The sequence below is a fragment of the Cucurbita maxima genome, unplaced genomic scaffold, assembly GCF_002738345.1.
Source record: "Cucurbita maxima cultivar Rimu unplaced genomic scaffold, Cmax_1.0 Cma_Scf00001, whole genome shotgun sequence".
NCBI classification, from domain to species: domain Eukaryota; kingdom Viridiplantae; phylum Streptophyta; class Magnoliopsida; order Cucurbitales; family Cucurbitaceae; genus Cucurbita; species Cucurbita maxima.
This window is the reverse complement of record NW_019272017.1, coordinates 9,189,266-9,215,707: the sequence shown is the minus strand read 5'-3', so window position 1 is coordinate 9,215,707 and position 26,442 is coordinate 9,189,266. Positions and strand designations below refer to the sequence as shown.

General features: G+C 34.7%; 2 protein-coding genes, 1 long non-coding RNA gene and 1 pseudogene across 5 annotated transcripts; 1 reads left to right on the top strand and 3 right to left on the bottom strand.

The window, feature by feature from the left end:
- Positions 1 to 1,539: 1,539 nt before the first annotated feature.
- Positions 1,540 to 14,130, bottom strand: LOC111493392. Of its 2 annotated transcripts, XR_002720003.1 has the most exons (4): positions 14,061 to 14,130; positions 12,472 to 12,874; positions 11,070 to 11,438; positions 1,540 to 1,549 (listed from the first exon to the last, which is right to left on the bottom strand). It is a non-coding gene; the product is annotated as an uncharacterized LOC111493392 (long non-coding RNA). The 2 variants fall into 2 exon arrangements; XR_002720002.1 differs by lacking the exons at positions 1,540 to 1,549; positions 11,070 to 11,438 and having other exon boundaries at positions 12,280 to 12,550; positions 12,772 to 12,874.
- On the bottom strand, positions 3,483 to 7,342 carry LOC111492381 (receptor protein kinase-like protein ZAR1). Its single transcript, XM_023141710.1, has 2 exons — positions 5,554 to 7,342; positions 3,483 to 4,404 (listed from the first exon to the last, which is right to left on the bottom strand). The coding sequence occupies exons 1-2, from the start codon at positions 7,055 to 7,057 to the stop codon at positions 3,767 to 3,769; spliced, it is 2,142 nt and encodes a 713-aa protein (XP_022997478.1). The 5' UTR covers positions 7,058 to 7,342; the 3' UTR covers positions 3,483 to 3,766.
- Positions 14,131 to 18,999: 4,869 nt separating the features above from the next.
- LOC111492325 (U-box domain-containing protein 45-like) lies at positions 19,000 to 24,244 on the top strand. Of its 2 annotated transcripts, none has more exons than XM_023141629.1 (6): positions 19,000 to 19,263; positions 19,863 to 19,946; positions 20,674 to 20,859; positions 21,013 to 21,120; positions 21,510 to 22,690; positions 23,228 to 24,244. In XM_023141629.1, the coding sequence occupies exons 2-6, from the start codon at positions 19,896 to 19,898 to the stop codon at positions 24,012 to 24,014; spliced, it is 2,313 nt and encodes a 770-aa protein (XP_022997397.1). In that variant the 5' UTR covers positions 19,000 to 19,263; positions 19,863 to 19,895; the 3' UTR covers positions 24,015 to 24,244. The 2 variants fall into 2 exon arrangements, with proteins under 2 accessions (XP_022997397.1, XP_022997406.1); XM_023141638.1 differs by having other exon boundaries at positions 19,837 to 19,946.
- Positions 24,245 to 24,665: 421 nt separating this feature from the next.
- LOC111487910 lies at positions 24,666 to 26,423 on the bottom strand (annotated as a pseudogene).
- Positions 26,424 to 26,442: the final 19 nt, after the last annotated feature.

Here is a 26,442-nt window from a genome sequence, read left to right as displayed (position 1 = left end):
CCGCTAGAAAATATTGTCCTTTTTGAACTTTCTCTTTCAAACTTCTCCTCAAGGTTTTTAAAACGCGTCTACTAGGAGAGGTTTCCACACCCTTATAAAGAATATTTTGTTCCCCTCTCCAACCGGTGGGATCTCACAAAAAAACAGGAGCAATTATCGTTAATAATGAAAACATTGCCTTCCCTAAAACAATAAAAACCAACATCATGATAAATTATTGAAGTTAATTCTAGATGAAAATGAATAATGGAAAGAGATGGAAACAATATATTCTTAGATATTTATCAAATAAAATTGGGCCACGATTTCTCTATCTTCGAGTGAAAAGAAAATAAATAGAGCAAAAATGAGATGGACAGGCAAGTGCCAACTGCCATGAGTGCAGCCGTTCTACAGGAAAAAGAAAATTGTCATTAAGGATAAAGAAAATTCAGAAGCTCTCCCAAGAGTCAAGAACAAAGGCACCCTAGAAAGCTTTGAACACAGCTATCAGCATGGCTGCTACAATCATACAGTCAACAATTAGAAGTACAAAATCTCATTGCAGCTTTCAAAGTTCATTAGCATCAGATCCAGTCTGTTACTCTAGCCTTATCAGCAGGCTAAGAGCTATTATCCTTAGTCAACAAAAGCCAGAAGGATAGGTACAGCTTCAAGTCAAATTACTCATACGAGTCTAGAACAGATAAAAGAGAGATAATTTTGGTCTAGTTCAAAGTATATATAGAAAAAAACGTTTTCTCATGATGGCAATTTAATGCACTCAATAATAGAATGGTGTAACGGGACCATTGATGAGAGTTAAGAGCTCATCAGTTATATATTCAGCTTCCACCATGATTGATCAACCAGATTGAGGAATAGGAACAGTATATGCCCAGTTCTTTATTCAAGAATGTCCGGAAGTGGAATCTTCACAAGAGTACATACTTATATTCCCAATGATTCAATGGTAAGAAATTGAAGAGGCCTAACTAAAATTGTGACAGTTCAAGCCTACTGCTATCAGATATTGTCTTTTTTGAGCTTTCCCAGTCAGGATTCTCCTCAAGGTTTTCAAAATGTATCTACTAGGGAGAAGTTTCCACATTCTTATAAAGAATGTTTTGTTCTCCTCAACCGATGTGAGGATCTCACAATCCACCCCCTTCAGGGCCCAACATCCTCACTAGCACTCATTCCCTTCTCCAACGATGTGGGCACCTAATCCACCTCCCTTCGAGACCCAACGTCCTTGCTGACACACCGCCTCGTGTCCACCTCTTACAGAACTCAGCCTTCTCGCTGGCACATCGCCCGTGTCTGCCTTTGATACAATTTGTAATAGCTCAAACTCACTGCTAGTAAATATTGTCCGTTTTGGCCCGTTACGTATCGCCGTCAGCCTCATGGTTTTAAAACACGTCTGCGTTTCCACACACTTATAAGAAATGTTTTGTTCCTCTCTCCAACCGACGTGGGATCTCACAAAAATCCAAACACACTCAATGTGGGAAGAATTCCATTAGTACAGGAGTACCTACTACCTTTGTTCACACCATGTTTTTGCCTTCGTAAATAATTATTTAATCTAGTGTACAAACGTGGCGTGCAGTGAATGAATGGAGTATTCATGCTCCAGTAGCAGCAGAAATTTTCCACCGGCCAGTATCAAACAAGGCAATCATTTTAACTGCAATCCAAAACGAAATTGAACTGAACAGATGGGAACTTTACCATGCTCACCTGAAATGAATGGCTATATTTGTTTGGTGATTAAAAATGTAAAAGATCTTGAACATATAAACAAAGATAAGAGCTCCATAGGTACAAAAATTTTTGTGCAGAATCCAAGTAGAGTGAACAAAATCAAGAGAACAAGATGCTTCTAAAACTAGCATAATACAAAGGGAAAATCAAAGCACAATGGTTATGAACATGCCCACCGTATATTTGTATAGTCCATTCCTAAATTAAAATTCATGGTGGGGACAGGTGAAGTGGAAACTAACTTCAAACATCAAGGCAACAAACAGAGTGTCTAATTTGTTACAGTACAGAAACCAAATGCAACAAGCATAAACTTCCAATCCGGATTCCGGTCAGCAATTTTTGTTTGTTTGTTTATTTGTATTACTTACGGCATTAGATACGTCGTAGAATCCGAAAGTTAAATCAAAACCCTAGAAGTTGAGACGTCGAATCGTGCATCTCCCAGAGTCCAACGGGAAATTCAGAACGGAGAATGCTGGAAAGAATCAAACGCATGCAGATACAGATACTGTTAGGAACATAACTTGTGAGCCCTATGTAGCTAAAAGCAGAAGAACAATGGCGGAAAAGAAAGAAAAGGAAAGAGAAGAACCAGTCGGACTGAGAGAGAGCTTTCTTTCTCCTTTTCCCCAACTTTCGATCGGATTTGGATCGTTAACTCAAGCAGAGCTGCCGCTTTGCTCCGCGCCAAATTGGGACAATTTTGCTATTTTGTATATTTGCTCCATAAATTACTTTTCCTAATAAATTTCTAAAATATAAAAAATATAAACTAACTAAATCTCGAAAATCTTAACTCATTAACTTATTAATCAAATCATAAAATATACAAATATTGAGATATATTTTATAATTAATTATTATAATTATTCTCCAAATATTATATTTTAATAAAACCAATTTAAAGGTTTCACCTTTGATTTTTTAAAAAATTAGTCAAATTCTGGAAAACATAAATAAAAAATGGATAATAAAATATAAAAACTTCAGGGGGAGATAACGGTCTCTAAAGTTAATTTTTAAAAATAAAAACAAAAAAAATCCAAAACTAAATTTATAATTTTAAAACTATAAGTGCGAAATAAATAAACTTCAAAACTTAAATACCAAATCTATACTAAATAAATCATAACGGAAAATTGTATTAGATATGAAATTCATCTTAACCCGATCATAAAAATTGTTGGATTTCCTTAGTTGGAGTTGTTCGGATCATCTATTCATATTTTTTTTTATTAATAAAAGTAAAATGTTAGAATATCTATTTATTTAATTAATAATTACACATCACTATCAATATATATTTGAAAAAAAATTAAGTTAAAAAATAAATTCTAAACATATAGATTTCAAATCTAAAACAGGTAAGATTGGTTTGGGTTTGGTGGATCAAAATTTCCAATTATTGAGTTTTTTTTTAACACCTATGGTCTTGTTATTTAGCATAGGGTGTGCTAAATCAGCTGATTTGGAACTGCCATCATTAGTTGGGCAGTCGTTATCAAAGGCTTTTCTATTTAAAGGCTTCTGTGCAGAATATGAACATCGATGATACTTGTAATTTCTCACAAATGGATGAAAGATTTCACTTCACAGAAAGAAAAAAAAAATGGCATGTAATTGTGACAATGCATCTTAATTTTGTTTGTTTTTCTATTAATCAACATCTTATCTTTTATATAACCATTTTCAAGAACAGTTTTAATTTGTGACCCGATCCATATTCAAAATTTTCAAATTGTAGAACATTGATACTTACTTTCCTCATTTGAAATTGCAAAATGTAAAATAAGAACAAATTATAGCATAAAGATGAGAGAAGAAAAATAGCAATTACAAAATCGAAAGGGGAGAAAAGAAGAAACCCTATCTCCATGGACAATTTTGTGCCCAATCTAATCTTTCTTGGCGTAAAAATTGATTGGCTCCTGCGAGAGTACATGATGCTCGCAATTACAGCAGCAGCTTGACTGGTACAACAATGGCGGCCATGTTCATAAATCACGATCATTTCTTACGATCCCATCCTGTCGAAACTCTCTGACACTGTTTTCATTCTAGGCCGGAGTTCCGGGTCGCTCTCTGTACAAGCGAGCGCCACGTGGAATACGGCGAGGACCTCTTTCTTGGCATGTACTTCTTGTAGCAGAGCAGGGTCAACCAAATCCGACAATGGCTTTGCTTCTTCAAATCCTTTTCTGACCCATCTCACCAAATCTGGAATCTCCAAAGAAGTCGACGTGTTGGGAGAAAGCTCCGGTGACTTTCCGGTGAGCAATTCGAGGACCATGACTCCGAAGGAATAAACGTCCCATTTTTGGGTGGGACGACCGCCAGGGGTACGGGCCTCCGGCGCGCAGTAGTTGTTGGTGCGTTCGGTTTGGACGGACTTGAGGTATGAGAAGGCGCCGCCAATGAGGCCGCCGGAGGAGGAGGGGTTGTCGCCGGTGATGCTGATCAAACGGTTGAGGCCGAAGTCAGAGATGTGGGGCTGGAAATCGTTGTCGAGGAGAATGTTGGAGGGCTTGATGTCGCCATGGACGAATTTTCTTGGACTGCATTCGTGTAGATAAGCCAACCCCCTTGCGGTTCCCTTGGCAATTCTCAGTCTCGTTGACCATGAAAGCACTGAAGATGGCTGCCCGTTTCTCCCTGTTTCGTTGACAACGTCAGTGCGACATCAGAAAGATATATGCATCACACCAATTAGGTTTCACCAATTGTTTTCAATTTTCATTTGAACTTTGGTAAAACCCAGCTAAGTTGCATAACCTAAAAGACATAAACTAAGTTATTATGAGAGTTATTTTCACTCATCCATCATCCTTAATACCCTTATTAAGAGGGGGTGGGGAGGTAATTATTGGTATAGGTAAGAGTTATTTCCATTTTGAGCTTCCACCCTAAAAGGCTGTTAGGTAAAGATTTTCACACCCTTTAAATAGAGTTTTGTTATCCTCTCCAATAGATGTGTGGGATGTGGGAGATCTCACAATCCACCTCCTTAGGGATGAGGTCTTCATTGGCACTAGCCAGAAGTCCACACCCTTGTAAATATTACTTTATTCCCCTCTTCAACCTTGCTGACACTCATTCGGTGTTTAGCTCCTATGCCATTTGTAACAACCGAAATCCATGAGCACTCGTCCACTGTTTTGGCTCCTAATATCATTTGTAACATCTAAACCCACACTCCAATCCATAGACGGTTCCACCAAGAGTCTCTGGCTAGTAAGAAGTTTCCTTCAATCTACGTGTATCCTATGGACTGTTACACAAAAAATGGGAATGGGTAAGGAGCAGCGCCTGCAATTCAGGGCTGCGTGGAAAGTGGAGTGAGGGCGGGGGATAGGGACAGCCATCGTTGGATCCCACGCTTGGCAATGGCATTAGGCAACCAACCATTATATGCCCAAAACTAAAAAACAAATATCCTATACGGGAATTTTCTCCCCCACTCCAACCAGATAAAAGTTAAAAAGAGCTTTGCATTAATTATGTCTACGCCGTCGAGAGATCATCGATGAAGGGCCCAAAATCATCAAACAGTAGGCCGGGTGGAACCCACGTTTCAAAAAGCTATCACGGGTAGGAGAGTTAGTTGACTAATGTAATAACTACTGGTATTTTGTGTTGTAGAGAGCTAAATTTCAGCAATGTGATCATGAAGAGTGAAATAAAATTAATCCCAAAAGAGAAAGGCAAGATTGAGGGAGGAGTTTTGGGTCGCCGTTCAACCAGCAGATTCAGATAAGAACAGAGCAATCAGTAATGAAGTGCAAAGGAATTATGGGGACTAACCGTGAAGTGCAGAGGCCAAGTTTCCATTGGAGATAAAATCACTGATCAGAAGCTTCTCATCCGGCGCCCAATAATAAGCTCTCAGTTTCACGATATTGGGATGCTTTACCCTTCCAATGGCCTGCACCTCCGCCACGAACTCTTTATACCTCTGTTCTCCGCCTTCGCCCACCCGCCGTACGGCCACCGGAATCCCATTTCCAAGGACCACTTTGTACACAATCCCTAGTCCACTCTTTCCCAGCACATAGGCTGATGCTCTCAGTAGCTCGTCGAGCTCGAACGTAAAGCCTTTGTCTATGGCCACAAGCCCTCCTTCTTCTTTGCTTCTGTCACTGTTCTCCGGCTCCTCCATTTCGGACTCCTCATTCTTATCTTGTCCATTCATACAAGGAAAACTGCAGAGATCTTTCTGGTTCCCACCGAATTTTCTTTTGGCCGTACAGCTACAGCCGTTCGAATCGTCCTTCCTTCGCCAATATATGTATACTATTATCAGACCGATAAACGCTACTCCGGCGGCGTCGGCGGCTGAGATGAGAACGATTAGTCCGGCGCTCAATCCTTTTCTAGGAGCAGTGTAAGATGGCTTAGTATCCGGATTACCCGGTGAGCCACGTTCTGAATTCCCACAAGATTTCTGAAGAGGAAATCCGCACAAGTCAGGATTATTGAGAAATGCAGTCGGTCCCTGATTCGCGAAGGAACCCGTCTGTGGTATGCTTCCGCTCAGATTGTTGCTCCGAAGGTCGAAACTCACAGTCACCGGCAAATCTCCAAGAGTCTTCGGAATTTTACCCGATAAATGATTGAAGGACAGGTTCAGCGTACCGGTTAGTGTCTTCAGTTCCCCCAAATCCTCCGGAATCGATCCACTGAAATCGTTGGATGAGAGATCGAGTTGAAGTAAATTATCCATCCTTGACCACATACCAGACGGGATTTCTCCGTCAAATTGATTTCTGGCGAGTATTAAATGCTGCAACTGTTTACAATTCTTCAATTCGTCGGGAATTGGTCCGGCGAGAGAATTATTGGAGAGATCGAGGTTCTGAAGCCTCGGAATGTTGCAGATCGAAGGGGGAAAAGAACCAGATAGATTATTGCTATAGAGAAATAAGCTATGCAATGAGGTAGCATTAAACAACTGCTCAGGTATGGAGCCGTAGAAATTATTGTTATGGAGGTTCAATCGCCGGAGATAGACAAGCGACCCAAGCTCAGAAGGAATATAGCCATGGAGATTCTTACCAGAGAGAGCAATCCCAACGACACGCGGGTCGCCAGAAACATTCATACAAGAAATGCCAGACCATCGACAAGGCGTAGAGTCATCCTCGTTCCAATCGGAGAAAACAGAGGAATCAGGCGACTGGTCGACCGCCGACTTGAGAGAAAGAAGCGAGAGACCGTCCGGCGAGAGGGAAAATGCCCTAAAAGAGACCTGAAAGTGCAAAAACAAAACCAAATCGAGGACAAGAAACAGCAGATTATTCTCCATCATCACCACTGTCGTTCTCCCTCTAGAAAGAGGCAGCAACGGCGACCGGCGGCGAAGGAAGCAGTAACCAGAAAAAAAGGAACGGATATGGGGAAGAAGATCGGAGGTGAGAGTGGAGGTTGAGTAGTAGAGTGAAGAAGAGAAAACTAGAAATGTTGTTGAGGAAGAGCAGAGGTGGTTGGCTATGGATGTCTATTAAAGGGGAGAGAGAGAGAGAGAGAGAGAGAGAGAGAGAGAGAGATTTTGATGGCTGCCATCTTCCTCCCGCCATCTACAAATAAACAAGAGGATAAACTAACGCAGAAAATTACTCTTTTCATCTCTATCATTTCATTTCAACCTAATTTTAATTATTAATAAAATTAACTTTTAACTTACGGAAAATATTTATCACCATTTGAGATTTAATAAAATTATTTTAACCAAAAAATGTCAATTTACCAAATACTCTTCAATTGTATTGTAAATGTTTTACGCTAAATCCACCAATCAAATATTAAATTATATTAATATTGGTTAGAAATCACGACTATCCAAGATATGATATTTATAATTCTATGATCATTTTTAAAATTAGTCAATGTAGACTTCCTCCCAACAATCATCACTAATCTTCCCCATAATCGAGGCTCGACTCATAATCAACTCCTAAACTAAGAGCATAACTCTGATCATGACTCTCCATAATATTATTATATTATCCAATTTTAGCATAAGTTCTTGTAAAAAGCTCTTGTAGGTTTGTTTTAAGCTTCCCTAAAAAAGAATCTCGTACCAATGGAGACATGATTGTTCCCAAAATTAGCCAATTATTACTCTCTTCCAACTATTTTCAACCATATCTATTTATTTATTTTCAAACATCTAATTAAAATTTGCAAATTCAACCATAAAAAAAAACAAAATTAAATAAAATTAAATAAAATTATAGTAAATTTATGTTAATTATGTTGAACCAAAACTAATAGAGGTGATCTAATTATTAAATTAATGGATGAATTTCTGATAAATCTAATTACAGTTTGGCCTAAAATAATTATTATAAAAGAAAAGGAGACAATTTTATTTGAACAAAAAGGATTAAGGGAAGTAGAAGAAAAGCAAAGGGGAGAGAGATGCTTTATGAATGTCGGCCTTTTTATCATTATCTTTAGGCATAATGTTGGATGTTTCGTGTCCTAATAAGCCGAAATTCTAGAAATAGCAATCCAACAAAAAAAATTAAATTAAATTAAATTAAATTAAAAAAATTAAATTAAATTACAAGTTTACTCCCTCAATTTTCAAATATTTATTTATTTGGTCCTTGACATAAAATTCACTCATCCACTTAATACAAAATTGAAAATTTTGGATAATATTTAACATAAAATTTATATTTATATTTAAATTAGTTTTTAAAAAATTATAAATATGTGGAGAAAAATATTTTAAACATTTTAAAACAAGTAATTTTTTTTTTTTTTTTTTTAATCTACGAATATGGATGGAGTCCCTTGGAATGGGATTTATTTCAATTCCCAAGGGTGGATTTATTGCATGCATTAATAATTTGAAAACATTTATCAATTTATTATCATTTAACTAAATTTACGAAGAATCTATGCAGACAGGGATGTAGCTAATATAAATATTAATTTTCTAAAAAATAGAATCACTCTTGAAATATATAGATGAAATTAATACAAAATCGAAATTAAAATTGATCATAATTAAAAATAATCAGGTACGTGAGTGAGCACAGTAAGAAAATAGACAACATGAGAATCAACCATCTATTAAAGGCAATCATTATTCTTCAGCTAACAATAATAAATATCTAACGTTCCACAATCACTCCTCCATTTCAGACCTTTAATTGCAGCCTCTCGTGTGGGCCACTTGTTATATATATATATATATATAAAAGAAGCACTTGTATTAAATGCATTATGATATGGTTGAGTGGGAAGATGTAGAGGATGATTGTATCTTATTCACAATCATGAAATCATGCTTAGAAGCTAAATAACAAACAAATATGCTCTATTTTATACCCTCTACACTCCCAACTTTGTTTTTAGCTTATTCTAATATCGATCTCTTTTTAATATTATTAACTAAATTAAATATATGTATTCACGATTTGATACGATAGGGAACAAAATATTTTTTATAAGGGTATAGAAACCTCTCCTTAACAAAAGTGTTTTAACATTTTAAGGGGAAGTTTGAAAGAAAAATTAAAAAAAAAAAAGACAATATTTGCTAGTGACGAACTTGAGTTATTATAAATGATATCAAAACTAGACACCAAACGATGTGCCATCGAAGATACTGAACCTTGAAGAGAGATGACACTGAATGGTGTGCCAATAAGAACGCTAAGCCCCAAATGAGGGTGAATTGTGAAATCCCACATCAATTCCCAAATGAGGGGAAGTATGAAAAGAAAAATTCAAAAAGACAAAATCTACTAGAGGTGAGCTTAAGTTGTTGAAAATGGTATCAAAGCCCGACACCAAACGATGTGCCAGCGAAAATGCTGAGCCTCGACACGGGAGGACACCGATTGGTGTGCCAACAAGGACGCTGAGCCCCAAATGATGGTGGATTGTCAAATTCCACATCAATTGGAGGGAGAACAAAATATTATGGAAACTTATCACAATCACCTCAAGGGGAGGCTCAAAGAAGACAACATCAGCTAATAGTAGGCTTGGACTACTACATATTCGATTTCTCGCAGTTTGAATTTTTAAATCTTAAATACGTACTAAACACGGATTAAAAACTTTAAATAGTGCTTAAAACATGCTTTATTTGCCATGGTTAAACCCAATATCACCTGAAGACCTAGTTTTAACCATTTCAAAATTACTTCCAAAATGCCTAATTCATTTAGTAATAAACAAATGCCACGACAAATGTTCGAGTCTCCTTATACCACAAGTTCGTGAACAAAATACTAACAATAATAATTAATTAATCACTGTAATTATTCGGAATATGTCTTTAATTGTTTCTGAAGCTCACCTATTAATGAATCATTCACATAATTTAATTAATGAAACTATTGTTGCCACAGCGGTAACAAATTATTACAGTTTTACAACAAAAGAGGATCAAATATAAACAGACATTTGCAAATCCAATGCATAGCAACATTGAAGAATAATAATTTAGTTCAACCTAACATATAAAAACAAGCAACAGAATTAGGGATAATAAAATAATATAGAAGGTAGAATTAGAAGTTTAATTTTTACATTGTGTATTGCTTAATCTAAACTTGAATGATTATAGTTGGAGTAGTTGGAAAGGTTGGGTCTACAATTTATGTAATTTATTACCCATGTCTTTCTTCTTTCATTTATAAGAGGCTGGTCAGCATGCATGTGATTTTACATTAAAACATCTATATACTCCTTAATGGGGCATTCCCCAAATCATATAAACACTCGCAATTCCTTTTATCCAACATAGTAATACCATTTATTCAACACTTCCTCTCTAAATTAATGTTTTAAACAATCATTCCAGCTATTTGAGTAAACCATATTTCAAAGAACTAATCTTCTCAAAATATCATCTAAAATATGGGTCATTATCAACCTTGCAAAAAAAAAAGTTGTGTATCCATTCTAAAGTACGAAAAAAAATCTAAGTTCTCAGCAAGTACGGTAGCAAAACTGATTATAAAAGAGGGTACATTAGCTATATTAAATGGACTTGTTGAGAATGATTCTTGATCTAGTTCATGGCTTATTAGAAGTAGAAAGTGCTCTGTTGGGATTGAGATCATCACGGACAGAAAAAGATTGCAGTCGATTTGGTAATGATCGAGTGACATTACTTTTTCGGCTCGAACGATTCCTAAAGATGATACAAAATGGATCTTGTTCTATCGTTGATCAGAGATTTCTCTATGAATAATACGAATCAAAGTTTGAAGAAGGGGAAGGAGGAGTCCTCGACCCGCAACAGATAGAGGAGGATTTATTCAACCACATAGTTTGGGCTCTTAGAATATGACGCCCTTGAGACTTTCTATTTGATTGTATCAAAAAGTCCAATGAATTGAGATTTTCCTATTGGGCTAGGTCATTTCGGGATAAGCGGATCATTTTTGACGAAGGAGAGGTCTGATTGACATCCAAAAATTGCTCAACAACAATCGAACCAGTGGAGAATGCTAGGGTAAACAAAAAAAGTTTGAATAAAGACAAATCTAAACATTGGCTAGGTAATCGTCATGTGGTAAGAGGAGTAGTTATGAAACCGCAAAATTAATCAATAATTCTAAACTTTCAATTTCTTCAAAAGTTCAAGAAAATTACCTCCAAGTCCCTATTTTATGAGTCCTCAAGACCTCAACAGTACGATAAAATGATTGTTCCTGAGACTAAAAAGTGAAGACAGCTGTAAAATAAGAATGAATAGCTTGGTGTCCAAGAGATCAGATTAAATCTCAAACAATGATGTGATATACTATACAAGTCTATGTCCTACATTTTAACCAAATAAGCTCAAATTCCCAATCTGCATTGCACAATGGGATCAACGGTCATGACCAAATAAAAGAGATCAAATGACCTGTTGGATTCAAATTTTCAAGCAAAAAACTGCTACATTCTTAAATTTTTAATTATTGAATACATTTTCAATAGTAAGCTAGATTAATTATTGCATTTTCATATAAATGTAGGTCCAAAGAATAAGAAAATGATTTGGAATTTATCTCTCAGATCATACTTTCCTAAGTTGTGCATATGCCAGAATGATTAGGGGATGGAATAAACATAATACCAGCCAACATGGAGTAACGTTGACTCAGGAATTTATTATTATTATTTTAATATTCTACATGTTCTGAATAATATTTTTAAGAATAATGATATTTTTTTTATAATAAAAATATTATAGTTTATGTTAGTGTGTCAGGTTAGACTTTTGCATAGTAAAGCTGGAAGTATAGTTCAAGAAAGAAATCGAAGGAATAATTTGTTGAATAGGCAACTCTGTTGAAATTTTGTCTTGCTTTCAAATGGGACCATACAGTACCCCTCCCATGTCCTCTTTGGACCTTTTTTTATGGACTTTCCCTCAACCTTTTAAATCGTGTCTATTAGGGAGAGGTTCGACTATATAAAGAATGTTTTGTTCCATCTCCAACCAATAGATATTGTCTTTTTTGGGCTTTCCCTTTCGAGCTTTCTCTCAAGATTTTAAAACGCGTTTGTTAGGGGAGGTTTCCACACCCTTATAAAAGAATGCTTCGTTTCCCTCTCAAACAAATATGGAATCTCACAAGCTGAACAAAAACCCAATTTCAGATAAAACTATGCTTAGAAACGAGAAATGGATATACGATATGCATGTCGACATGAAAAGGAGAGGAGTAATCAGGAGATACCAATAGTAACTCTATTACTGACCTCGTCTCAGAATGTTGCATGATAAATTGCTCTTCTAGACAGTTCAGCAGCTTCTTCAACTGATAAATCGTACCGGTAGCTGCAGACACGTTGGAAATCAGAATACCTCAAATCCAAATTGAAGTTAGGCATAGTCAAGAATTACCAATTGTACATGAAGGAATGAAGCACAGCAGTGTGTTAAGAAGTAAATTTCTCTACCTTTCTCAGGGGTATGCTAAGATTTTTGTACCAAGGATGTTGGGTTACAAGTTTCTATTTCGATGAAGATGAAGGACAAGTAAAAGCAAAGATGAATACCCATTGTCCAGGACACCATACACATAAGGTGAACCAGATTCAACTGACATTCCAGTTCCTTTCAATTTTCCTCCTTCACTGTCAAATAATACAATCCAGGTCGCTGCAACTTCATAAGATATGGTTAGGAACCATGGATCTCCACACAATAGTATTAAACATAAACTCTAATGATTTTGATTTTGGACTTTTCCAAGAAACCTCCTACAAATGGAGATGTATTTTTTACTTATAAACTCAGGATCATTCTCTTAACTAGCTTATTAGTTAATGTGGAACTCCCTCCCAATAATCCTCAACATGGTTCATCATGAAAAACATGTGAATCCACCCAAACACTCGGGTCACCGATTGTTCGGAGGAAGACCAAGGGGATTCTTGGAATGGCAAAATCAAAATGGAATGGTTACCAACTAGTTTATGCGGTCGGAAAAGATATCTCTTGAGTTTCTTTGGTTAAGTATCAAGAGAGTTAATTGTCCAAAATCTTCGGTTCCAATTCCTTCAATTAAAACAAAGTGGACCAGACCTTTCTAATTGTTACTAAGAGAAAAGGAAAGCTTGGAATCAATAGGAATCCAAAAACTAACCTTGTTCGAGACGGTCCCCTATCAAGTATCTTTTTTAACTAAAATTACAGTTAACTTTCTCCATTTGCAACCTCTCCTCTAAGTCAGGCACACCTGAGATATACTTCGGGTGCAACCTGAACTGCACCCATATTTTTGCTGTCTAACCACAGTTTGCCACATGATAAACTCTTTTTTTGTTTTTTCTACTGTGGGTGGATTTGGCTACAAAAAAAAAAAAAAATGAGTGTAACCCAAGATGCACTCAAGTATTTCTCGATCACACCGCCCCTTACTAATTGCCAAAATTATTAGGTGTTGTACTCTCTCGATTTTTCCTTTTTCCTTTCTGAGTTTTTCCTTACGGTCCAAGCCCATATTGTCCTCTCTAGACTTTTTTTTTTTTTGTCTTCTCCTTAAGATTTTAAAACACGTCTCTTAAGAAGAAGTTCCTACACCCTTATAAAAAAGATTCATTCTCCTCTTTCCTTTTTTTTTCTCTTTCTTGTTATGTCCCAACTATTCATACCCCTCAAATAGAAGTAGGTGCAAAATGACCGTTTTTCCTCTATATTGACTTTGACCTTTTTTTTTTATATTACCACCATCCCGAACATAATTTCTTTCTTCATCGACTTGATCGGTATCCACGGCCTACAATAAAATCTCATGACCTACGTGTATACGAATCTTAGGAAGGAAAGCAAAGGTCATTGATACCTCGTAAGCTCGGGTGTTACACATGTTCACTCACATAAGCAGAAATTGGAATATCAAAAGACGTCATCGAGGATAAACCATCGAGTAGCTTAGTACTAGCCGTCCCAGAGAAAAAATTGGCTGATTCAAGACCGGTAGTGTCCATCTTCATTATCAAAATCTTGTGGAGAATAAACAACAAAAATCGAAATAAAACATTTGTTATTAACAAGCACAACTGAATATAGCACACACAAGAAGAAAGCTCCTCCGTCGCCATCGAGCGATCAATTATAAACAACGAAGGCGAAAACTGTACACATAGTAATAAACCCAAAAATCAGAGTCTCAGCTAACAATATCATCCTCTTTCTGCATCGTCTCAGTAACCAAACAGATTCCACAACTATTGCTACAAATCATATTTGTAACGTGATTCAAGAAAGGAAATGATCATAATGAAATACAACAAAACTTTAGGCAATCGCCATTATTTAAAGAAGAAAACTGAGAAGTACAAGTCGATTAGAGAATAAGCTGTCAACGATACCGTTTCAAGGATGATGCAGAGACGATTGCAGGCGTATATCGAGGACGACGAACAATGAAGTGAACTAAACGAGGGTTATTGTAAAAAATGGCGCCTTCTTTGAAAAAATCAGTATTTCTCCACTCCTTTTAAACTTTTAGTTCATGTGCAGTTACCGTTTTACCCTTATGGATTTATAACACATTATTCCCTAAATTTAATGTTTCAATCGATTTTATGTCATTCGTTTCTACGTGTTTGTAACGTATTTAATGTCTTGCTTTTATTTGTTTAATTTTTTTAATATTTTTTATTGATTTTTTAATTTATTTATGTTATTTGAATTATTTTGTTTTACCAATATCATTGATTTAATTATTAATTTATTTATAAACAGAACGTGAAACAAAAATTTAAAACAAGTTGGTTCAACTCCTAATTAATCATTAAAAAATAAAATTTACAAATTACAAAAATTCTTTAAAATAACTATTTTTAATAATAATAAATGGAAATAAATTTTAGAACCTTATGATATATGGGGAGAATTTTCATTCTCATTCCCACAAAAATAAATGGATAAATTCGTAGAAATATATAATTAAAAAAATAGAGTGTAGATGAAAAATAGATCTCTGTCCCCATCTCAGCTAATGGATACCTTTATGTATACAGAAAGGTTCGAGCGTGGAAGGCAATGGTACCCTCTCAAAAAATAATGTTTATGGAACACGGGCGAGGAACCCAAATTAAATGCTTATAAGTCAATTATAGCCAACGTTCGATCCTCTTATTAAATTATTTTACTTTTTGAGTTAAAATACGAGTTTATTTTTAAAAAATTACGATTACCCAATTCATAATTAATTTGAGTGAATTATATGAAGATATCGAAGTCATGTCGAGCAAGTAAGTAAAATTTCATTTTCTCAACAAATCTTTCATATTCTTATTCAGCCGTTCAAAATATGTAGTCGCTAAAAGGTCAAGAGTTGGATTGGATGAAACTGTATTTTAGACCAGCGAAATCTAATCGGGTCGAATATAGTTTTTTTAGATTTAATTTTTTCAATTAAAAATATATATTATATAATAGCTTGTAAATCTTATTAGGATATCAAATTAAAAAAAAAAAATCATCGGAAAAACAATCAAAATTATACGTATGCATAATTCAACTGACTAAGGTATATATCATCGAGAGATTATATCTCTTAATTCCACTTCTAAAAAACGTTAAATAGTTTTCCTCTTTAAAACTCACATATTTTATTATATTTTAAGGGATTTATATTAAAATAATTAGAGATAAAAATAAAAATGTAATTTAAGTTTTTTAGCAATAAATAATTAAAGCACCTGCAAAATGTGGACTGTCATACAACATTTATCTCAAAGGATAAAATATTCAAATTTTTACTATTGGTAGTAAAATGAATTTGGTAAAAATTAAATTTAAAGGAAATAGTTAAGTCTATTATGAATTGAGTTTATAAATTAAGTAGGTAAAGTCACACGATTGGATAAGTGATTTCAAAATGAGAAATTTCTAAAAATTAATTAATTATTTTGATACACTAACAAACGATGACGTTTAATCGAACTCCGAAAATGACGGAATTATTCATTTTTTTAATAGATTTTGGATTTTATTTAATTATATCATAAGGTATGTTTCAACATGAATTTTCGCACCCAATTATTAAAAAAGGTTATTTTATTTATTTATTTTTGAAGCAGCTTTTAAAAATTACTAATACTAACATGTCTTTAAAAATATTATTTTAATATCAAATAGATTATTAATAAATTATATTTTAGACACCAATTTAAATTTTATATCTAACCATTTTCTTAAAGTAAATTTATAAATTGTATTCAAATTAATAATTAAATTTTAATTGGTTGAAATGACTATTTATTGGACACTATGGTAATTATTATTGTTTATTTATTTTTTAAATCTATAAAAATTAGGATTTTTTTTTTAATACTATAATATTGCAGTCTTTTCATTTCTACATGTTACACGTAATTTTATTTTATTTTAGAAGTCTTCTTAAATTATTAAAACCATCTAAATATTATAAATTTTTTGCACACCTTGGAGCCACGTCACTGGTAAACCACGTGTATGGTTTTATTTCTTTCATTGTCTGTTCAAAGGACGCGTGGGCTTATTATGACGTAAGAAGAGATATTTTCTTTAGGAAATTCAGGCGAGCCTTTATGAGACAACGCAATAATTCAACTCGTTATAGGGATTAAAAAATATATAAAATAATCAGACGTGTAAAGCCACGTGGTGACGACGATATCTCCGGGAATTACTCGTTGACAACGTGGACACAGATGGGAAAAGGAGTCCACCTTGGAAATTAATATAAAGGAGTTTACTTTATTTAAATTAATTATTATTTTGGTTTCAAAATTTAACGAATAGATTTTCCTTTTTCCTTTTTGGTCAACTTGACCACGCTATTAACGGATCTAGTAGCCGACATGCCAAGGTTTCAGCCACTGTCTTGAAAACTCCATTTTCATCAGAAAAATCTATAATTACAAAAGTTATATATTGTAATTAATTCTTTTTTTAATTAAATTTATAAACAAAAAAAAAATTATAAATTGAAACTATATTAAATTTAATCGAACCAATTCACTACTTACACTACTATATTTATTATTTAATTTTATATATTATTTGTCAATATCTTCGCTGGCACACCCAAATAAGGTGGATATTGTAAGTGTTAAAAATATTTAATACTAAATTATAATTTACCATATTTATCATATTTAATATTTTATTATATGCAAATATCTATGTATCTTTTACCTATTGTTCTTTTCATTTATTACTATTTTCATATCCTTATAATTTATTTAATTATAAATAAATAATTTTCTCACACCATTTAAGTGGAATGGATTAAACAAAACTCATCAGTTAGACCTCTTGATAAATAGAACGGGTCATAGTGGATAATATTTATTAAATGTGAGCTTAAAATAATTTTAAACTTTTTAATTTTTATTTAAAAAATTGAATAAATGATCCAAACCATTCAACTCATCTAATTTATATTAATTTTTTCTCGAGGGAATAAACATAAATTAGAGGGTTATTTTGCAAAAAAATTATAAGAAATTAATAATATAAAAAATGTATTTTTTTTTCATTAAAAATCACAATTATAAGTAGAAGGTAAATGTGTGGAGGTGGGGCTCAAACTGCTCTAGGTTACATAGATTAATTGAAAATACTTTTATTGAAAAAAAAAATTAAAGTATAATTTTTTTAGTTAATATAATTTCTACGCGTGGTTCTCATAATTTCAATAAATTTAAACTTAGTCATATAAAATTAATTTCTATCAAATTTGATTAATAACAACAATATTCAAATAAAAAGATTCATGTAAATATATTTTAATAATTTATAAATGAATTCTTAATCGATTTAATTATTAATGCATGAACTACAAATATTAAATTAAATTAAAAATCTTATTTGTTATTATTATTTATTAAAAAAAATGGCATAATAAAAGTTTACAGTTTAAGCACAAATTGGTCCTAGGATCCACGTGGAAAAGAATTATTTTCAATTGAATAATTTAAACTTTAAACGAAAAAAAGGCACACTTCCCACTGTTGACTAAGAAAATTGTTGTCATTCCATTAAGACAGCACATGATAGTAGTTTGAATATATTTTCAAAATAAAATTTTAATCAATTTATCCTGATTTTTTTTAATAAAATATGACGTTATCATACTTTTATAAAATGGTAATGTACGTTTAAACCTAACGACCCCATTTTTTTAAACCATATTAATTTATAATAAAGTCTATAAAAAATTAGAATTTCTAGTATTTTAGTCAAGGATTTTTAGTTATCAATATACTCGGAGTATAAATTATATTACGTAGAATATATTATTAAAAAAGATTGGAGTGATGTATAAAACGAAGCGAATAACAAAGGTGTCGTATGATTTGTGAACTCGACCAACTTGAACTATCAATTCAAATCATAAACATTGGGTTAAGTTAATTTTTTTTTAAAGTTTGAATTGGATTGAAATTTTGTAAAATCAACACCGAGTTTGACTTTTTTTTTTGGTCAACTGGACCAACTAAAAATAGATGTACAAAAATATGAATATGTCTTAAAAAAAAAAAAAAATTCAACCCAAATTTACTTACCAATTATATTTTACAAAATTAAAAATGTTTTTTTTTGGTTATTAATTAATTTAAAATCCCAAAGATCCGAGACCCAATCGACGCGATTTGTTTAAAATACTACAGAGTTATCCCCATCACCAACAGGCTGCCACATCGGAAAGGGTAAAAGAGGAAAAAAAATTAAAAACCCTAATTTATTTGATCCTGCTGCTCATAAATAAATTGGGATTTAAAAATTAAAACCATTTTCCATGACAATAATAGTCACTTGCCACTCACGCGCATCTCTCTCCTCTCAAATCTGTTTGAGTTGATATTGCGCTTTCGAACAACTCTCTCTTTCAAGAGTTTCGATCTCCGATTTGATGCATCAACTGCAAGGAGATGAAAGTCTACAGAAGATGCAGCAGCGCTTGAGCTTCCGTTTGATTCCTCCGAGTTTCTCTATTGCTGTTTTATGAAGCTTCCTTGGTCGATTCTGCCTGCCCTTCTTCTCTTCTGGTAATTTTCAATCTCAAATCTGTCTCCCTTTGAATTTGTCATCGTTGCTAGTGATTCTTCACTCATGTTTGTTGATTGAGCTGTTCGGTTGTACGGATATATGATTGTTCGTTTCTCGAATCATTCTGAAAATGGAAGGCCAGTTGGCTGCAACGGGTTCTTTTTTCCGGATTATTTCCGCTTGGAATCTCCGGATAGAGTGTCGTTTTCAAATTTTTTAAGAAATTATTTCCACTGAAGTGAGACGGTAAGAAATTGGAAGCAATTCGAATGTTTTGGGATTTCAATGGGAATACGAATAGACGTCTGTCAACATCTAAGTGGGCGTAGTATGATTACTTGGTTTGAGTTGAGGAACCATGAGTATATTCAACAACTGAAGGTTGATGTTGGAAGTTCAAGATTTAATCTGTTTTTCTTGCAAAACTCTTTAGTGGACATTTAAGGATATATTTTAATTTTTTAATATTTGTAGTGTAATGTAATTTTTTTTTAAAAACTCTCAAACAGGAACTTGCTATTACTTGTTAATTGAAGTTTCAGCTGCCCTTTTTTTTTTTCCATTTTATTCAGACAGTTTCATCTTTTTGGCAACTCAGATGACATAGATTTTCATTGATGATCATAAAACCATGGATGTTCCGGAGGTTGAAGAAATATTTTTTGCTGCCGGTGATGCCAAGGTATGAGCTGAAAGTTATTTTCTGTTTCTTCCCAGGTGGTTGTGAATGAATATGCCTTTGTATCTAGCTTCATGGGAGGGAGGGGTGGGTTCTTTCTTCCTCTGACCTTTGCCTGTTTTCTTTTGGTTCATCAATATATAACCAGGTTTATTATTAAAATAGAAAAACACGAAAGAAAAAGAACTTTGATGCGTCTGTTCTGCATATCAGTTCCAGAGGATTTCCTATCAAGTGTTTCTTTGTTCAACTCACAGAAGTTATGAACTGAAGGCTTTTTGTTGTAGGAAGTAGCTATTTTCATTTGATACTGAAAAGTTTTCAAATTACTAATGAAGAACTTTTTGTTAACTCAAAATTATTTGAGAAATCAAACTGCGTATGTAATTTTTAATGTCATGACCGAAGTACATGACACTGCTTTCTTAGATTGATGTAAAGGAAAAGCAGTGATATCAATATATAGTGTTGGATTTTGTTGGAAGTTTTACTCTGTTTGTTTGCTTGGCTGTGACTTGGGGTGCTGGGACATGTGAGGATTCAAGTTTCCTTGTAAAAGTTATCTGTTAATAGATTGAATTCTTAAGTTGTAGTATGTTTATATTGGATTTTACCGCCGTTTAAGTATTTACAATCAGTCAAACTACTTCAGTCTAGAGATATCTGTTTTTACTGGATGCATGTTATCTTTCCTTGGTATGAATTAATTTTTTTTTCTCACATCTTGCAGTTGCATGGAGAAATGTACAAGAAGCTCGCTGCAATTTATGGTCAAGTTATGTCAATTTTCCCTTCCTTGGAAGCAGCACGACCTAGAAGCAAAACTGGTATTCAGGCTTTATGTTCGTTACATGTTGCTCTTGAGAAGGCCAAGAATACTCTTCGGCATTGCTCGGAGTCCAGTAAACTCTACTTGGTAGGACAACAATGATCATTGTTCCAACAATTTTCTTATACAACTTTAGATTTCATCACGAGTAGCCAACCAATGTATACAACCATTATGCTCTACTTCCTTTTTCTTCTTCTAAAAGTCACCAATGCTAGTGGGTTTGCATTTGTACGACAGGCTATAACTGGAGACGCTGTTCTAGCCAAATTTGAGAAGGCAAGATGTTCTCTTGAAGCTAGTCTTATATGCGTTGAAGATATTGTCTCACAATCAATTGGATTTCAGGTGAAAATTGTTCTGTTTTATTTCTTCTTTTCCTTTCTTTTGTCATGCTTTTAACTGAACCTGTCTCCTGAATTGATGATTGGAATGCTGTATTTATCCCCTTTCATCGGGCAGAGTTTTGGAAGCAGCATAGTGAAAGTTCATGATTTTGATTTTAAAAGCAAAGTAATCTTAATTACGTATTCATTCTTCACTTATTCAATCAGGTAATGAACTCAATGACGTCTAGAATCTTGGACACTTCGATCTCTTGCATTTGGAATGTGTTAAAAAAGACTCAATAGGCTTATAGATGGATTTTAGTATGTTCATAACTGACTATCTAGTGTTTCGTTTGACTGCAAATGTATGGTATCATCAATGGCTTATGTTAATGTTACTTTTTCCAGATTCAGCCAATAGTGAACGAACTCAAGGACACTGTTTTCTTACTCGATCCACTCGAGAAACAGGTTGGTGATGATATCATTGCACTACTCTTGCAAGAAAGAAAATTTGATGATTCCAATGGCCACAATGAGCTAGAGCATTTTCATATGGCTGCCACGAAACTTGGAATTACCTCATCCAAAGCAGCCCTCACAGAGAGGAGAGCTCTTAAGAGACTTGTAGAACGAGCTCGCTTAGAAGAAGACAAGCGAAAGGAATCAATTGTAGCTTATCTTTTGCATCTCATGAGGAAGTATTCTAAGTTATTTAGAAGTGAGGTATTGGATGACACCGACTCACAGGGTGGATCAACTCCTTGTTCTCCTACTGTTCGGTGTTCTCTTGAGGACAATGGACTTACAGCAAACGGTCAAGCTTTTGAACAGCAGCTTTCAAAGCTCAGTTCCTTTAATTTCAAGCCAAATTATAGGACATCAGGGAAAATGCCTCTTCCACCCGAGGAGTTGAGGTGTCCAATATCATTGCAGCTAATGTACGACCCTGTAATAATTGATTCTGGGCAAACATATGAAAGGATTTGCATAGAAAAGTGGTTCAGTGATGGTCATAAAACCTGCCCGAAGACCCAACAGAGGCTCTCCCACCTGTCCATGACGCCTAATTATTCTGTGAAGGGTCTCATTGCTAATTGGTGTGAACATAACGGTGTTCCGATCCCTGATGGTCCACCAACGTCACTTGATCTGAATTATTGGAGGCTTGCATTGTCTGATTCTGAATCTGGAACATCAAGATCTGTGGACAATGTTGTTGGCTCTCACACGTTGAAGGAAGTTAAGGTAGTTCCTTTGGAAGAAAGTGGATCAATTAAAGTTGATGAAGAAAATGAAGCAGATGATAATACACGCACGGAGGAGTCGTCTAATTTCATTACACTGGAGAGTTGTGTAAATTTTATGACAGTATTGACTGAAGAGGGAGACTTGAGAACAAAATGTAGGGTTGTGGAACAGATAAGACTTTCACTGAAGGATGATGATGAAGCTCGAATTTTGATGGGAGCCAATGGCTTTGCTGAAGCACTTATGGAATTCCTAACTTTAGCTCTTATTGAAGAAAACGCTGATGCTCAGGAAAGTGGAGCCATGGCTCTCTTCAATCTTTCTGTCAACAACAACAGGTCTGTACTCTTCATCTAGACCTACTATTGACAATGAAAGTACATTTCGGCATGAGGTAGTCTGAATCGTGGCCAATCTGGCATCTTATTTGGATAATTGTCTGCATATTTCATATTTGTGCCAAGGAAATCATGATGAAAGAGATAGCATGTCCTTGAATTGATTGTGCCAAGGAAACTAGGATTTTATGTCCTTGAATTTATAGTTGTCTGCCCATTTTCTCTTCATATAAACCCAATCTTCGAATGAGACTTTGTTTTCGTGGATCTCTCTCGGTCAGGGGCAAAGAAAAAAAAACGTGTATGTTTGTTCTTGTATCTCGATTGCATCATGCATTTCAATTATTTTCTTCTCATATTTCTTGCTACTAATTATGTGGTCTGGTTATAGTTCTTGCAAAGTTAGTGACATGGGATATAAAATAGGTAGGAACTATTGGTTTATTTGATGCTGGTTGAACCCCTGGCCCGCTCTTTCTCCCTTGTGAATTGATGGCTTAAGCCGCCCAATGACGTAGCTGTGATTTTTTCTTTCAGAAACAGGGAAATGATGATTGCAGCGGGTGTAATCTCGTTGTTGGAGAACATGATTTTGAAAGCCAATTTACATGGACCTGCAACAGCTCTGTATTTGAATCTTTCCTGCCTAGAAGATGCCAAACCCATCATTAGTTCGAGTAGAGCCGTTCCTTTCCTGATCCAGCTGCTTACTCATAACGGCGAATCCCAAACCAAGCTCGATGCTCTTCATACCCTCTATAACCTTTCAACCACGCCCTCCATCGTTCCTGTTCTCCTCTCCGCTGGTATTATCGCTGGACTTCAATCCTTCATCGCAGCTCCAAGCGACAGTACATGGACAGAGACTTCCTTAGCTATCTTAATAAACATAGCTTCAAGCCAGTTGGGTATAGAACAAGTAACTTCGGCTCCAGAGCTTATCAGTGGGTTGGCAGCAATCGTGGACGCCGGCGAACGTGCCGAGCAGGAGCAAGCTGTCTCGTGTTTGTTGACTTTGTGTAGAGGGAGTGAAAGATGCAGTCAAATGGTGTTACAAGAAGGAGTGATTCCGGGATTGGTGGCAGTTACAGTAAATGGGAGTTCGAGAGGGAAAATAAAAGCTCAAAAACTTCTGATGTTGTTTAGGGAGCAGAGGCAAAAAGACACAGCCGATACCATTCAGCAGCGAGATGGAAATAGTGACGCTGCAGCCATGGGTGCTCCAGATTATAAGCCATTATGCAAATCAGTGTCCAAGAAAAAGATGGGGAAAGCTTTAAGCTTTTTTGCGAAGAGCAAACGATTTTCACTCTACCAATGTTGAGCCCATCATCCTTGTATATTCTGCTGTTACCATATATATATATGTATGTATGTATGTATGTATATTTCTTTCTAGTCCCCTTTGTATCCTATCGCTATCATCCTTCCTTTGGTTTCCTTTTCTAGTAGGACTAGAATTGTACAGTTTTCTGTAATTAATTATTTTGTTTCCTTCTTTTTGTATTAAAGCATGATATAAACTAAATGTGTTTTTTTTTTTCTTCGCTTAAATTAATAACAATACTCTTATTTTGTCTAAAAAAATATTTCTAAAATTTTTAAAACTTTTAATAGCATTCTAACCGTAGAACTACATTATGTTTGAATTATCTTTTTGGTCTATTTAAAGGCATGTAATACTCAATTTTGAAATAATGGTGGAATACAAAAACGTTATGACTTTAGATTTGATGATGTTAAAATCGAAGATTTGATGATGTTAAAATCGATTCATTAGATCAGTTATGATTAAACTATTTCTGGAGTGAATTGTCTTGGAATCTAAGGGTAAGCATCATATGTTTCAAGTTCAATAGTTATTCATCATTCTAACCTACTCTTAGTTGAAAGTTTGTAAAGATACTAAAAACTTCTAGCATCATTGGCGCTTATCATAATAGAATACATACAGTCCATTGCACTACACAAAATTAGAATAATTTATACCAATTATATGAAGTAAGAATAAAAACCATATAATCATCATCGACCCTGTCGCTTTCGCCTTCTTTTGGATCTCTCTTTCTCACTAGGTTCCTGTTGGGGAATCTGTCCTGTCTTTTCAATCACTTCAGAACCACACTCTTTGCCCATCTTCTTCCTCTTCTTGTCGTTGACGAATTCAACGACAGATTCAAGTGCCACGTCAACGTCGTCACTTTTCATGATATGTTCTGCAATTTCTGCGGCGTGACCTCCACCTCGATTATAAGGTCTTGGATGTGTTTGAAACGGCGATGGTGAGTGATGTGCAGATAGTTTGAGGTCAGAGTATCGAAGCCAGAAGGAGTCAGGTAAGTCATGTACATGTGCTTGTCCATGCGCCCTGGTCTCTGTTAAATAAAAGTCATGTTCCTTATTTAGTTAGGTTTCTCTAAACATCTGAATTCACGCAAATTGAAGAGCGTAATTCTTAGGTGCCATTCTTTGGCCTTTCGGCGAAATCTTCGTCCAATTTTCCATTCAACGGGAGGAAAATAAACATATTGAGTCTTCAAAATCTCAGCAGATCTCTCTCCCTCTCTCCTTTTACTTCCGCTAATTTTTTCTTTCGAAAGAAACCTTCGGCCAATTTTTTGTCGACATTGTCCTCCGAAATCAAAGCCAGGTTGAAGCCATTGGTGTATATCATTGCAGAAGAGCCAACCTATCAACAAATAAGTTGAATATCTTAAGTGGTTAGAGCATCAACCTAACAACACATAGGTCTCAGGTTCAAGTAGTGTGAAAACACACACTTTGTGGGGCTCAGTAATTAGGGAGACAACGACTTGAACATCCTATCAAGCTCGTGAGCCTCGACGGGAAGTATAGGTATTTTTTTAAAATATAATTAAGAAATAACAATTTTTTTTAAAAAAATTCATAAATACTTTTAATATTTTAGGGGTATTTTTTTAAGAATATTTATAATTGTTCTTAAAATTTAACGGTAATTTTAAAATACCATTTATTTTAAAAATATTTTTTTAAGTGTACAAGTATTATTAAAAATTTATAAATTCTAAGAATATATATATATTATTATTATTTATTTAGCCTATTTTTATTAATCTATAAATGTCATTTATAAAATCCAAGAATATTAATAATTTAAAAGTAGGTTTAAAATACTACTAAATGTTAAAAGATTATTTTTGAAATAAATTAGAAGCTATTTACTTTTATAGGTTTAAAAGTATTATTAAAAATTTATAAAATCGAAGAATTTTTTATTTTATTTTATTAATTCAGCCTATTTTGATTCTGTATGAAGTAAAATTCGATGTTTGGTGTGAATCAATACGGCTCACCTGGCTGTTACCGCCGTCATATCCGCCATTTTTCCGATCCTGAAGCTCAGCGCTGCAATCAATATCTTCAATAACAATGATGGACCTATGAGTAGTGGATAACAACATGGTCCTAAGCGCGGAGTTGGTCTGAACACTGGTCAGCTCCAAGTCATAAATATTCAACTTCAGATACTCCGCCATGGCCGCCACCGAGCTCGATTTCCCAGTTCCCGGTGGCCCATATAGAAGATACCCTCTTTTCCACGCCTTCCCAATCCTCTTGTAAAACTCCCTTTGAGAGGAGATGGAGCCGAAGAGGGCGTTGAATTTGGAGGCGATTTGGTCGCCGAGTTTTTGGGGAATGATTTGGGAGATGATTGTATGGGATTCCGACATCATTGTTCGAGCTACCATTGTTGAAGCTGCGAAGGATGT